The sequence below is a fragment of the Tachypleus tridentatus genome, chromosome 8 (genome assembly GCF_004210375.1).
Source record: "Tachypleus tridentatus isolate NWPU-2018 chromosome 8, ASM421037v1, whole genome shotgun sequence".
Taxonomy (NCBI): Eukaryota; Metazoa; Arthropoda; class Merostomata; order Xiphosura; family Limulidae; genus Tachypleus; species Tachypleus tridentatus.
The window spans coordinates 154,603,779-154,619,931 of NC_134832.1; the positions used below are offsets into that span (position 1 = coordinate 154,603,779).

At 31.2% G+C, this 16,153-nt stretch overlaps 1 protein-coding gene across 1 annotated transcript in view; it reads right to left on the reverse strand.

The window, feature by feature from the left end:
• LOC143223783 (U3 small nucleolar RNA-associated protein 14 homolog A-like) overlaps positions 1 to 16,153 on the reverse strand; it is a 45,314-nt gene that overhangs the window by 2,443 nt on the left and 26,718 nt on the right. The window contains exons 10-15 of the mRNA XM_076452202.1: positions 15,150 to 15,273; positions 12,210 to 12,287; positions 10,069 to 11,003; positions 7,595 to 7,711; positions 6,428 to 6,527; positions 233 to 483 (exon numbers count right to left, since the gene is read on the reverse strand). Of these exons, the coding sequence (XP_076308317.1) occupies positions 238 to 483; positions 6,428 to 6,527; positions 7,595 to 7,711; positions 10,069 to 11,003; positions 12,210 to 12,287; positions 15,150 to 15,273 (1,600 nt within the window). The 3' untranslated portion in view covers positions 233 to 237. The remainder of the gene's footprint in view (positions 1 to 232; positions 484 to 6,427; positions 6,528 to 7,594; positions 7,712 to 10,068; positions 11,004 to 12,209; positions 12,288 to 15,149; positions 15,274 to 16,153) is intronic.

Below are 16,153 nucleotides of genomic sequence, written 5' to 3' on the forward strand. Positions count from 1 at the left end.
ACAAATACAATTAACAGAAACTCTTCATATCTATTATCATGAACAAGTTCTAAAAAATACAATTAACAGAAACTCTTCATATCTATTATCATGAACAAGAAAAGTTCTAACTAGCACATTTATTAACACTTTCTATTGATAAAACTTTCACTGTATTATTAAAATGTTTTTCAAAAGTTTATCTTATTTTATAGCTTATAAAAAATACAATACGTGAACCAACAAATCCTACCTAGTTTACGACACAATCAATTTATTTGGTAAACTTTCTTTTTCATTTAACATTTTTTGATGCTTTCGTTTATTCTTTGTCACAAGAGCATCAGAATCAATAGGATCAATTATTTTTCCTAATTTTGTGATAATCTGAGGAGCTGTCAGTTGGTGAAAAGCTGATTCTGGATTCCATGTTCTCCCAATAGGGTGTTTCAGGCTATTTTCAAATTCCTTGACATTCCTGAAGGGGAAAGGCAGTTCACTGACCTAAACACCGGTTACAGAAGACAATTCGTGATTATCAAATCATAATACAAATTAAAACATATACATTCTCAATAAAAACAGGGCAAGAATTTTTACACTCAATTTTTCTATAAAAGAAGAATTTTATACATCTTTAATTCAATTCATGGCTCCAAAAGGTTTTCAAATCTTTCAATTTTATGAGACCCTAAGAAAACCATAAACTTTTTGCTTGTAAATGTAATGCTTAAGAAAGGAAGTTGAAAATTTATGGCATAATTCAGTAACAATTTAATGTTGAAATTTAACATTTAACACACTTTAACCCTTTCAGAATGGGCTCATTATATTATACAGGAGTTCATCTACACATCTGCACACATCGATATAATATACAGGAGTTCATCTACACATCTGCACACATTAGTATAATATACAGGAGTTCATCTGCACACATCGATATAATATACAGGACTTCATCTGCACACATCAGTATAATATACAGGAGTTCATCTACACATGTGCAAACATTGGTATAATATACAGGAGTTCATTTACACATCTGCACACATCAGTATAATATACAGGAGTTCACTTACACATCTCCACACATTTATACTATAATGTTTGATGATGTAAGTGTATCTTCACAAACTTTTAGTATATATTGCAAGTTTTTTTTGTAAACAAAAAAATAAAACGTTTAAAGAAGTATTTTTTACTTAAGAATTGCTTGTGAAAACATTGTGTCAGTGTTTTACTTGTCTGAATACAGGGTATGATTAAAAATATTCTTTGCCCTCAAAATCTCAAATATTTCTTTAATCTCCAAAATCTTCTAATTACTTTTCAAATGCCTGTTTTCAGTAAGAGTATTTTTTCTGTTATTTTCTCAACCCTAATTATGTGGAATCTGTCAATTTGACCTAACTCATAAGGAAATAAATACAAGTTATGCCTTTTTAGTTCTAGAATAACTACAGATTATAACACAAAAATACAAATATTTAGTTTAAATAGCTTAAATCATATAACAATATATATTTATTATTTTGACCTTCCAGTGGTGCCTGGCTAACACTACAGCACATGTACATTCATTCTACTGTACCTAGTAATGTAAAACTGATGTTTAATCTTGACAAAGTGCCCTGTCTTGACTGTTTAAACAGTATTTTGTAATATACAGTCACATTTCAATTATTATACATTATATACATATATAGAAATAAGTTATTAAATTTTTCTTAAAATGTAGAACAGTAACTAAGGAAGAAAGCAAACAATGTAGTAAGTTACTGCTTGACATAGGTTGCTAAGCATTTTAAAATTTCACATGTGAAGAATATGAAACAATATTTTTTTAGGTTTAAAATAAACAGTTGAAAATATATAACCAAAAAATCATATTGATATCACAGAATTTATTAAACATTGTAACTATGCATGCTGTATTTAGGTCTAAAAAATTGAAATTTTAAGCAGGCTAAAAACGTAACCCATCTCCTTGAAATATTGGTTCAAAAGTACAAAACAGCTTATAACAGGCTAAAATTGCCGAGGAAAACCATTAGAGAAATATTTTAAACTGTTGATTTATTATTCATGTCATATATTGGAATATACGCATGTAAGCGACTGTTTCCAAGAATGGAAAGAGATCAACATGGCCATTGTGTTTGATTTAGTACGTAAGCCATATCTCAACAAACTAAAAAGATATCAAGGTTCTTATTTTATATTCTAGCTTGTCAATAGTGGCAACTTGAGTTTATAATTTGTTCAAAACTATAAATGTAGTATTTTGACATCACAAACATTTAACGTGAAAGAGTGCTGCATTCAGCATATTATGACTAAAACAAAAATCAATATTTAGGTTTGTCCTTTTAACATTTACTTTTAAATTAATAAATTAATTCATATATAATATTAAATTTTGAATTATAATCTACAATTTGATACCAAGATTACTGACATAGATTTATAAAATAGTACTCCAATAAAATTTTGAATGAAAGTCAAAGCACGATGACATGGACTTTGATTTGTGACCTGTTGTGATCAGGTTAAATTCAGATATTTTTTTTGTTACCCATTCTCTAGCAGGTTCACCATATGTAAGAATCAAGTAAGCACATGACCCAACATATCATAACGTGGAAAGTTTTGTGAATACGTCTATGAAAGTGTATGATTTAGTTTCTTTTTAACCCTATGCTAAACATTAAATCAGTCTGGAGTAAATTGCTTTCCTACTCCAGTATATTCCTGGAGTTTAACTGACAATATCTTTTAAATAATCTGAAACATGAAAATAGACTGATAAAATATTAAAATCAAATACTTGGGTGAAAAAAAAATCTAACAGCTCTAAGATTCAACCAAATACACTTGACATTAGAAAATAAAACCTGTCTAATCAAAAAGTTAGCTTTCATTAAAATTTATAATTTTCCTATAATGAAAATATGTTGCCAATTGGTACTTACCTCTAGTCACAGAGATAGCTATTTTTGTTCAATACTGCCCTCTATATGCAAACGTTTTTTTCTGTATGCCACAAGTCCCAATCTCCCACTTACTCCATGGTCAATGTGGTTCAGCTGAGTCTTGCATGTAAATCACAATGCAACAACACTATCAATTTGACTCAGCTGAACTATCACTTTAGATTTTGGAAGAAAATTAAAGTACTTGTTTTCAGTGGGGTGAAAAGTATGAGGTAAGTATCAATCAGAAATATATTTTTCAATATCAGAACAAATGTAGTAAGAATCTCACACTGAGTAGAGGGAGGAACCATTGTGACAGCAAGAATAAAGAATCCTTTGAAAGTATTAAAAAGAACCTAACAAATGGAAATCCTAGCAATAAAGGATCCTACAAGGGAGACTACACCACATTTGTACTAGGTATGCTCTAAACATGGGTGGAAAAAGAGAGCAGCTCATCCAAAATGTAGAGAATGACCAAACCGCATATTAGAATATTAATCTTATGAAACACAGTAATTTGGTAAGAGTAAAAGGATATGCTCCAAGGTGTAGAGTGGTTAAGGTACACAGGTAGTCAGCTACAATCCAAAATCCAACCATCTAGCAGCAGTAAAAAAGAGGACCATACCATTTTCACCTCAAGTTCAGCAGAACAAAGGAAGATATCATGTGCACTGATTTGTGAACAGGGCAGATGTAAGTAAAGTGATAATAAATTACCAATCTTAAAAACCAATATCCAAACATTCAGAGGAATCATGATTTCTTTGTATTGTGTGACATTTCACTGAAAACCAATCAGAGAGGACCCAGTTCCAGCACAAATCATACTCGGTAGTTGAAAATCTATGAGGAGTTTATGGCATCCACCGTGATCCACAATATATTAAGAACTAACATAAAGCTCCACTGTGATCCACAATATATTAAGAACTAACATAAAGCTCCACCGTGATCCACAATATATTAAGAACTAACATAAAGCTCCACCGTGATCCACAATATATTAAGAACTAACATAAAGCTTCACCGTGATCCACAATATATTAAGAACTAACATAAAGCTTCACCAACAATATATTAAGAGCTAACATAAAGCTCCACCATGATCCACAATATATTAAGAACTAACATAAAGCTCCACCGTGATCCACAATATATTAAGAACTAACATAAAGCTCCACCGTGATCCACAACATATTAAGAACTAACATAAATCAAACTGAGTAAGGGAACAGACAAACTAGTAACAAGTTTGAGAACTTATGTTTATTGGTCCTGCTCTGAATCCAAAACCTTGCCACTGGGAGCTAAATGTGGGCTTAGAATGAGGAATCCCAGTCAGAGGGGTTGAACTGTAATTTTGAAGATTGAAATGTTTCAGAGATAGAACATCAGACTAGAGAACACTTCATCATCTACACCAGCATAACACCACTACTCTACTCTCAATCAAATAGATTCATTATTTTTTGTATCATATATCACAATCACATTCACCTCCATGGCTTGGAACTGTAAAGTGGTAAGGGCCTCATTTTCCACTGGAAGAAAGAAAATGTGGTGGAGAGTCTGAAGCAATGTCAACACTAGAGATGAAGCAATGGGAGAAAATGAAAACTATATTTGGAAAAGCAGAACACTCCTGATTTATTCAATCAAAGGAACAACAGAGATGGGCAGCTATCCCCTTCAGCCTTACCAATTACGTCTATGGATCAACCAGTCTGGAATGGCCATATTAATAAAGCAGATATATCATAAGAAAAAACCTACCAGTATTTCTGCAGACCACCCAATTTCAACAGTGTGTATTTAGTGGCCTTGGAATTTATAATAGTGAAGTCATCATGGCCTCACAGTGAGAATTTGACTAGTTTAAGTATACTTGGACAGGTACACTCACTAGTAAGTGGTATTCTTAAAGAAAAAAAGGGACATGTTCCTAAAAAACAAGAGGTACAAAAATAAAACTTATTTAGTCACATCCTTAAAGAATGAATGATAATTAAAGGTGGAAAACAGTACCCTGCCAAGGAAGAAACATGTACTTGAAGCAGATAATGCGAGATAAACATATGATGTGTAGTCTCAATACTCAATCATACCTACAAAATACAAAGAGGGTAAGATGGGTGCAAAAGAAAAGGTGCTTGATACAATTAAAGACACCAAGAATTATGGGAAAAATAAGAAATGTAAGAAAAAAACAACTGAAACAAAAGTCAGTAAAATGAATGAGAGGTAAGCTTAACATAACAAAGCCTAAACTAACGTTATAGTACACAGGATATCACAAAGCCTAAACTAACATTATAGTACACAGGATATCACAAACCCTAAACTAACATTATAGTACACAGGATATCACAAAGCCTAAACTAACGTTATAGTACACAGGATATCACAAAGCTCTAACTGAACACCCTAATCTTACAATATGTATTTACAAAGCTAACTAAAGTTATTGAACCCATTTAACTGAAAACAAAATTAAGATAAGAAAGATATTGAAAATGGATAACAGTATCACAGCTTATCAGTCCAAAGGTGGCAGACTATAGTAAAAATATGTGAACCCACTAACTAGAGGCCTGATGAAGGTCAACTCGTATAAGAATGATCAATCTCCCAACACGTCTAAGCCAATAATACCACCACCTACTATCACCACCACCTGAAGTAAGTGCAAATATAAACTTCAGTGAAATCTAAAAAAACATGTGAAAAACAATAACAGTAAGTTATCACTTGCAACTGGTAAAGTAGGGAGAAAATACATCGAAAAACATCTGTACTTTGTATGAAATTTAAAAATTAGCAACATGGGAATAGAGCACAAACAAAAACATTGTGACAAGAGCATTGTCAAACAAGAAGCAACAGTTTGTTAGTATCATATAGATGGAGCCACACAAATACAGAGGATAAACTGTACTCTTATTGGTGGAGGGTTGTCACACAATGATTTACGAAATGCAGCTAAACCACATTGATCGTTGAGTACGTGAAAGCTCAAGGGTTGTGGCATGCAAAAAAAACATTTTCCATACAGAAAGCAGTACTGAACAATAGTTTTAAATGTAAAAAGAGGAAAGTTAACATATAAATAAAAAAAGACATCCTAGTTCTCAGTATGAGACAACCGTTTAAACTTTTACCTTTTCTTTAAAAGTATAAATCCGCAAGATAATCTTGCAAATGAAAGCTTTTTTGTTTTTATAAATAGTTTTTGAAACTCATTTGTTCAATTTTAAGGCTTTTTGGTGTCACAAAATAGATGGAGAGATGACATACAGCTATTTGTAATTATTAAATTTGTAAATTTGATGCATTTCATTTTTGTTTTTAAATCCTACATTGCTAAAATGTGACAAAGACCTCTACAAAGACATGTAGAGTAAATAAATTCCAGCACACAAAAATGACTGCAATATACAAAATATTTTTGAGCCAGTTAACGTTACCTGATGTGAAGAAACCTTTTCATCCTGTTTCTGATTTATGATGACATTACCTAGAGTATGATCCTTTCTACAAGGGCCAGGTGGCATTTTGATTAGGAACCTGCAGTTTGGTTATTTCCAGGAAAGCAAAATATATTAACATTTGTGCATACAATTTTAGCATGTGAAAACAATGAATATCAAATGACTCTTAATTATAAATACCAAACATATCAAAATTTGTAAGTATTAATTTATGCATTGTAATATTTTCAAACTATGTGTATTATGCTTTTATGTCAATATTACATCAGTATATCTTGGTTTGAAAAAAAACACATTTCAATTAATACCCCATTGAAAACTTTTTTATTGTTTTACAACTTCTCTAATATTATGAATGACTAGGATGGTTTGACTAAAATATCTGCCTATTAAAAACTAAAATGTATCAAAAACTGAGAGTGTTAAAACACTGGGTGCTCCTAAGTGAGGTAACAAAATTAGAAGAAATAAATATCACAACCCAAAGCAATGTCATCATTTTCTAGATTCACATAATGTAAAATCCAAATATGTGTCCACAGTCTGCTTAGATTGAGGTCACAACTATTATTAAATCTGAATCAAGTTTCCAGTGTTCCCCAAGGAACTCTAATAACTTGTTTTAATGAATACTAAAAGATATTTTGGCTAATTTGAAAGTTTATTTAAACAAACAATCAATTTAACAGTGCACCAACAAAGCTAAAGTAAGACTATATATATATGCACACACACATATATATAATTTTTTATAGGAGGTAAAAGTTTGGAATTAATTTATTGAACCACTCCAACTAATTTCAGACACTTTCAAATACTGTATAGCCTCAGCTTGAAAACTTCAAATAAATTTATAGCTTTAATAGTTTAATTTTATATTCCTGCAAAACTATAAGTAGTGTCCTATGACTTCCAAAACTATAGAATTTCTATGATTTTTAGCTCCCGTTTGTTGTAACATCTACTTATTGATCTCATTATTACAGCAGCTATAAGAAATGTTACATTTTTCAGTAAAATATACAGAGAAATTGAAAATCAAATTAACCTGTAATCAGTGCTGTTACAGTAACATTAATATTACAGAAATACTCTTTATAAACAAACAAGTTATTTAAACCCATACAAAGTACAACTACTTACCTCTGCCTCTTTCTTTTAGATGGTTTGATTCCAGAACCCCCCCAAGAACCCCATCCTGGCAGAAAAAGATCCAAATCCTTTGGTTTATCTTTATTAATTACAGATTTCTTCTCTTCTCTAAAAAAAACAAAAAGAAAGTGTAACAGAGATCCTTTGTAAAGTTATGGCTGTGCATACATATATTTATACTGATACATAAATACCTATATTCATCACACGTAATACCATACACATTTACGCTGATGTGTAAACATCTATATGTATGTATCACATGTAACACCACATATTTATATTGATGTGCAAATACCTATATGTATTCATCACATGTAATATCATATATATAATTTGCACATTTAAAACTCCTCAAGTATAGCATGAAATAATTCTTCTATTTAATTGAAATAAAAATTAAATTTAAAAGCAAAAATTTAGACAACACAATCAAGAAAAACAAAAAAATTTTACCCTATACAGTACTAAGAAGTGAAAACAAACACTTCCAATTGCTCTGTCTTGGTGATCTAAAAACTACATTTTCAATATTTATCATTTTAATTCCACTTTGTTTTAACAGTAACAACATAAAACTCAGTTGTAAAATATATGCAACTGTGCATCAGACTGCCTTACAAGATATTTTTACTTATGCATAATAATATTACCATACATTTTAACTTTACATTGTATATTTTTACTTATGTATATTTTTCTTAAAATCAAAATTGAAGATCAAAAAGGGCTACTTTTATTTAAATATACTGAAACACTTCTGAAAGTAAAGCATTGTTATAAGTACATGATTGATGTCATTCGAACATCACTAGACACAGTTATAAGTACATGCTTGATGTCATTCAACATCACTAGACACTGTTATAAGTACATGCTTGATGTCATTCAAACATCACTAGACACTGTTATAAGTACATGCTTGATGTCATTCAAACATCACTAGACACTGTTATAAGTACATGCTTGATGTCATTCAAACATCACTAGACACCGTTATAAGTACATGCTTGATGTCATTCGAACATCACTAGACACAGTTATAAGTACATGCTTGATGTCATTCGAACATCACTAGACACAGTTATAAGTACATGCTTGATGTCATTCGAACATCACTAGACACTGTTATAAGTACATGCTTGATGTCATTCAAACATCACTAGACACTGTTATAAGTACATGCTTGATGTCATTCAAACATCACTAGACACTGTTATAAGTACATGCTTGATGTCATTCAAACATCACTAGACACCGTTATAAGTACATGCTTGATGTCATTCGAACATCACTAGACACAGTTATAAGTACATGCTTGATGTCATTCGAACATCACTAGACACAGTTATAAGTACATGCTTGATGTCATTCGAACATCACCAGACACTGTTATAAGTACATGCTTGATGTCATTCGAACATCACTAGACACTGTTATAAGTACACACACAATATCATTCAAATGTCATTATCAGATGCTGTTACAGGTACACACCTGAATTCATGCAAGTGTCACAAGCACACACTTGAACATATTCAAATGTCATCAACAGACATCATTACAAGCACATACTTGAACATATTCAAATGTCATCAACAGACATCGTTACAAGCACATACTTGAACATATTCAAATGTCATCAACAGACATCGTTACAAGCACATACTTGAACATATTCAAATGTCATCAACAGACATCGTTACAAGCACATACTTGAACATATTAAAATGTCATCAACAGACATCGTTACAAACACATACTTGAACATATTCAAATGTCATCAACAGACATCATTACAAGCATATACTTGAACATATTCAAATGTTATCAACAGATATCATTACAAGCACATACTTGAACATATTCAAATGTTATCAACAGACATCGTTACAAGCACATACTTGAACATATTCAAATGTTAACAGACATCGTTACAAGCACATACTTGAACATATACAAATGTCATCAACAGACATCATTACAAGCACATACTTGAACATATTCAAATGTTATCAACAGACATCGTTACAAGCACATACTTGAACATATACAAATGTCATCAACAGACATCATTACAAGCACATACTTGAACATATTCAAATGTCATCAACAGACATCGTTACAAGCACACAGTTGAACATATTCAAATGTCATCAACAGACATCGTTACAAGCACACAGTTGAACATATTCAAATGTCATCAACAGACATCGTTACAAGCACATACTTGAACATATACAAATGTCATCAACAGACATCATTACAAGCACATACTTGAACATATTCAAATGTTATCAACAGACATCATTACAAGCACATACTTGAACATATACAAATGTCATCAACAGACATCATTACAAGCACATACTTGAACATATTCAAATGTCATCAACAGACATCATTACAAGCACATACTTGAACTCATTCAAATGTCATCAACAGACATCATTACAAGCACATACTTGAACTCATTCAAAACATCATCATCAGCAAAGGCTTCTAGTATATTCATTCTGTGTTCATCTTCAACTTCATCTATTGCTTCATCACCTCCATCAAGCAGCTGTGGTACCTGTGAGTCAAGATCTTGAGTTTTAATGCAGATAAAGTTATGTGGATCAATCTGGACTTTAGAATCCCTGGCACCTTCTCTACTGTTTTCAAAATGGTTAGAAGTGGACTTAATAATTTTTTTATCAGAACACATTCCAACCGGTTTAGATGGTGGTTCTGACATGTCCTCAAAATCTTCTAGTGTTTTCTTCTGTGCCAAGGTTTCATTAATTAAGTGTTCTTCCATGTCAGGATCTTTCTCTTCATTTTCTTCATCTTTATTTATTACCTCATTACTATGAATATCCTTCCTTCCCAATGACAATTTCACGTTTTCCCTGGAGCTTTTATCCTTCACTCTTTTCTTTCCAAGTAAATCAAATATATCATCAATACTTTCTGAATTTTTTATCTTTTTATTTTTCTGCTGCTTCTTGGATATGAGACTATTTAGATGTTCTAAACTGTTAACAGATTGAGAAGTTTTGTTTTTAGAGTTCTGCTGACAGCCACCATCATCTTTGGATTGTTTGAGCATGCCATCTTGACATGTTTCTTCTGAAACACATTCTTTAGGTCTGATATTATTACATTTGTCTTCCTTTTCACAACTTTCTTCTACTTTGTCATCCACACTGTTTAATTTATTACTTTTTAAAGAGGCTTGTTTTAACCATGGATTTGAAGATGAAAAAAAGTTATTCACAACAGAATCAGTGGACTTGTTCTCTCCCGAAGTGTGGCCAGCTAGATGAATCTCTTCCTCTTCACTCTCTGATGGTGCCACAATTTTCTTTGTCAAATGCCGGCTCAATTCCAACTGCTCTCTCAACTGTTCCCTGCTCTGTTGGGGGAAAAAAATTAATGTTTTAAAGTTTGGTCCACTGACTGTGATGTTCATACACATACAAAGAAGCAAACCATCATCTATGACTACATCTTTAAAAACCAGGGACCAATGGGATAAAAAAAGTAAAATAAGTAAGATGATTCATGTCCCATTGGAAGTTAACTTTGGTACCCAATATACAGTTGGATAAGACTAATGCACTTGGGGTAAAGTAATAGCCAAGAAGCTTTTGAAACTTCATATAATTACAATTTTACACTCTGACTTTATTTTTGGTTGAACAGAGAAGACTGTACAACATACCTTCTGTAGGTTTACAGAATACACATTTTTTATTTATTGAAATATTTCACTGGATCATGTTAAAACACAACTCAAATGAACCATGTATTGGATGGAAGGGTTCTTCCATGTCATATGAAATACATCTGCATATTGTAAAATTTGATTGTATAAAGTGACAGCAGATCAGAATGTTGTCTAATTTGAAAAAAAAACAAAAAAAAACTATACTGGAATTCATATGACTTCATCCTTAAACAAACAAATCAATTTTTATTCTATATTTTAAAAGTAATATTTCCATAAAACCACACTGAATACTTTTATCTGAGATATCAATTCTAATAGAAAAGTTAGCATATATGGTCACTTATAAAATGTGCAATGACTTTTGTGTGAGAAAAGTAGTCAACTATTCAAAAGAGTTTCACCTTTGGATTTTTTAAATTAATTTCTTTTGAAATATATAGAATTTACAAAATCATACACCACTTAGAAAATGTTAACTATATGGACATATAATTACTGAAATGACATAACAAACAGCTAAAAAACCAGAAAACATATCTATTGCTCTTCAATTTTTCCATACAATTGCTATCAATTTGGTACACTGGAAACAGATTTATTCTCAATTTTAAATACAGATTTATTCTCATTAAATACTTAAAAAAAGATGGTTTCTAGACAAATTTTTCACTTTTATCAAGGTAACCTACAGTTTAGGTTACAGTGCCAAATTACTTAATGTTTCAAAGTCTGGATTAAGAAATTATATCAAAGCTTGAACCTCAGATGATCTCTTCCAAAATAACAGTATTCAACCACTGAACGAAACTTGGGTAATATTTGAGATAAAGAAATTAAAATTACAAATTGAACAATTCAGCTACAGGCTATACAACAAGTTAAACTCACTTGTTCATCATATTTAGCTCTCAATTTTTGCTGCTTTGCCCATTTTCCTGTGTTCCTGTGCTTTAATGTCACACGTTCCTAGGGAAATATTAATAATAATAAAACTAAGTCAAAAATTATATTTCAAAAAATAACTTAGAAAAAGAAACTTTAAATAATAAACTTGTTACTTCTACCATTTTGTCTAAACAACAAACATCAAACCATGTTTACATGATCTATATTATTACTGTGAACTTTTAGCAATATGTTAAAAATTACTGTTCTAAATAACTTGTAGCTAATGGTGACCAACTGTGTCAGTATTTTCACATGCATTAATTCAACAATTAACAACTGAATCATTCCTCATGATTAAAGTGAACTGTTTCTATATTTTTATCAGAATATATAGCACACACCTTTGAGTACAGAATAACATTGTGATAAGGATGTTTTCTCCAACATTACTTTCATTAACGTAACATCTAACGTGTCTGAGTTACACTACCAATTTTTACTAATTAAAATCATCTTAATTATTTCTTTAAACAGTTCATATCAAATGTGTGCAATTTTAACATCTTCTAACTCACAATACATTGCCCAAGAGGTATTTTATTCAATACCCAAACTCATCAGGAGGGCTACATGACAAGATCAAAGACTATCAGAAAGGCTGTTTACATGTACTATCAAAATATTTGAAGGTTAAGGTTCAATTACCTGAAAGCTGTTTCTCGAATGTCTTCACCAACATTCAACAAGAAAACCAAACCATACTATCTACTATATTTATTTTCAACACAATACTAGCCACACTGTGAAGAGTGGAATTGGTTTCCATTCAAAGCTACACACTAAGAATGAAACCACAAAACCAGACTATGAGAAGAGGTATTAGTTTCCATTCAAAGCAAGCAACACACTTAGAATGAAACCACAAAACCACATTATGAGAAGAGGTATTAGTTTCCATTCAAAGCAAGCAACACACTTAGAATGAAACCACAAAACCACACTATGAGAAGAGGTATTAGTTTCCATTCAAAGCAAGCAACACACTTAGAATGAAACCACAAAACCACACTATGAGAAGAGGTATTAGTTTCCATTCAAAGCAAGCAACACACTTAGAACAAAACCACACTATGAGAAGAGGTATTAGTTTCCATTCAAAGCAAGCAACACACTTAGAATGAAACCTCACTATGAGAAGAGGTATTAGTTTCCATTCAAAGCAAGCAACACACTTAGAATGAAACCACAAAACCACACTATGAGAAGAGGTATCAGTTTCCATTCAAAGCAAGCAACACACTTAGAATGAAACCACAAAACCACACTATGAGAAGAGGTATTAGTTTCCATTCAAAGCAAGCAACACACTTAGAATGAAACCACAAAACCACACTATGAGAAGAGGTATTAGTTTCCATTCAAGGTAAGCAACACACTTAGAATGAAACCACAAAACCCCAATATGAGGAGAGAGATCAGTTTTCAACCAAAGCAAGTTATACACTTAGAATGAAACTACAAATCAACCTGGATATCAGTATAGCTAACTATTTCTTTTGCTGGGTACCCTTAGAATGAAACTACAAATCAACCTGGATATCACTATAGCTAACTGTTTGTTTAGCTGAGCACCCTTACTGTTAACAAAATTTTGGGCAGCAATCCCAACATCTCATGTGATTTAGCAGGGTACACATTAATTACAGTAATAATAGGTACTGATGTCATACAGTTGTTACCGATTTATGCAAGAAAATTGTAAACATCAACAAGAACTAGAAAAAATTTTATTATAAAGAAGAGAATGTCAGAATTGGCTGAGCATATGACACAACCTTTAATAAATATGAAAACAGAAGTACCTAACCATTAAGTAAAGAAGAGAATGTCCGAATTGGCTGAGCATATGACACAACCTTTAATAAATATGAAAACAGAAGTACCTAACCATTAAGTAAAGAAGAGAATGTCCGAATTGGCTGAGCATATGACACAACCTTTAATAAATATGAAAACAGAAGTACCTAACCATTAAGTAAAGAAGAGAATGTCAGAATTGGCTGAGCATATGACACAACCTTTAATAAATATGAAAACAGAAGTACCTAACCATTAAGTAAAGAAGAGAATGTCAGAATTGGCTGAGCATATGACACAACCTTTAATAAATATGAAAACAGAAGTACCTAACCATTAAGTAAAGAAGAGAATGTCCAATTGGCTGAGCATATGACACAACCTTTAATAAATATGAAAACAGAAGTACCTAACCATTAAGTAAAGAAGAGAATGTCCGAATTGGCTGAGCATATGACACAACCTTTAATAAATATGAAAACAGAAGTACCTAACCATTAAGTAAAGAAGAGAATGTCCGAATTGGCTGAGCATATGACACAACCTTTAATAAATATGAAAACAGAAGTACCTAACCATTAAGTAAAGAAGAGAATGTCCGAATTGGCTGAGCATATGACACAACCTTTAATAAATATGAAAACAGAAGTACCTAACCATTAAGTAAAGAAGAGAATGTCCGAATTGGCTGAGCATATGACACAACCTTTAATAAATATGAAAACAGAAGTACCTAACCATTAAGTAAAGAAGAGAATGTCAGAATTGGCTGAGCATATGACACAACCTTTAATAAATATGAAAACAGAAGTACCTAACCATTAAGTAAAGAAGAGAATGTCCGAATTGGCTGAGCATATGACACAACCTTTAATAAATATGAAAACAGAAGTACCTAACCATTAAGTATTAGTTAGGCCTTCACATGTGCAATCTATATAGTTTGAACCTCATTGCTTATGTACTAGCTTACTCAAATTTTCAATTTTGAAATCATTAGCATTATATTTAGTCTTAACACAGAAACAATGCAGAAATAAAAAACAATTGTACTTATCAAAATGATAATACATGTTAATTTACCAAAATTCTTTGTCGTTCCAAATCTTCCAGTTTCTCCAGTGCTAGTTCAGGATCTGTTTTATTTAACTCTTCAAACTCTTTTAAATCTTTTTTCAAACGTTCTCGTTTCAATATTCGATGATATCTAATGTAATTTTTAAATATATAGTTATATGCTAGTTTCACATAAATCAAACAAGTTATAAAAGTGTTATAATACAGATAAAATGATCTTTCTAATGACATAGCTTTTCAATGAATCAATAAAAGCACATTCAACAATGTTTTAAACTAACAATTTATGTACCAACCTTTATCACAAAAAAATACAGGCTTTCAAACTTGAAAGACATTTAAATATAAATTTTTTAATTAGAAAGTGAAAGCAAAATACTGCCAATAATTTATACTTATTTATTTGGCCTTCCTTAGAACTCAATGTTTGTTATTCTTAGCCAAAATTAAAGAAACACAAAAAGTAACACATTTGTAACATTGATAACCTAAATACCACAAATTGTAACAGTAAGAAATTCATAATTAAGTAATTCTAAAACCTTTTAACAGAAAGTGAAGTTCAGAATGTGGAATAAAAATTGAATCAAATAATTTCTCATACTTTATGGTTTACAGAACAAAATATACAGCAGAAGCCAAACTACTACCAATCAAAATAAATATTTTACATCAGTCTTATAAATAAAAGATATTTTTAGTGATGACTACACTGGAGGTTTTTCTTCTAATAAAATTTATAATTCCAAGACTAGTCTTTAAAATAAGTTACATTCCATACATTTTTGAGCCAGCTAGTACCAATCGTAAGACTAGAAATATTGAGTATGGCTACACTTGTGTTCAGAGTTTTTATTATATATTAAAATTCTATTTACATAACTATTTAATATATAACTTTAACTATTCCATGGCTTGTCATTTTATATTATCACTGAAAATATAAAAATGTTTATAAATGAGTCATATACTATGCATCTTATTAAAGTCTCCAGAAACTGTATGTCATG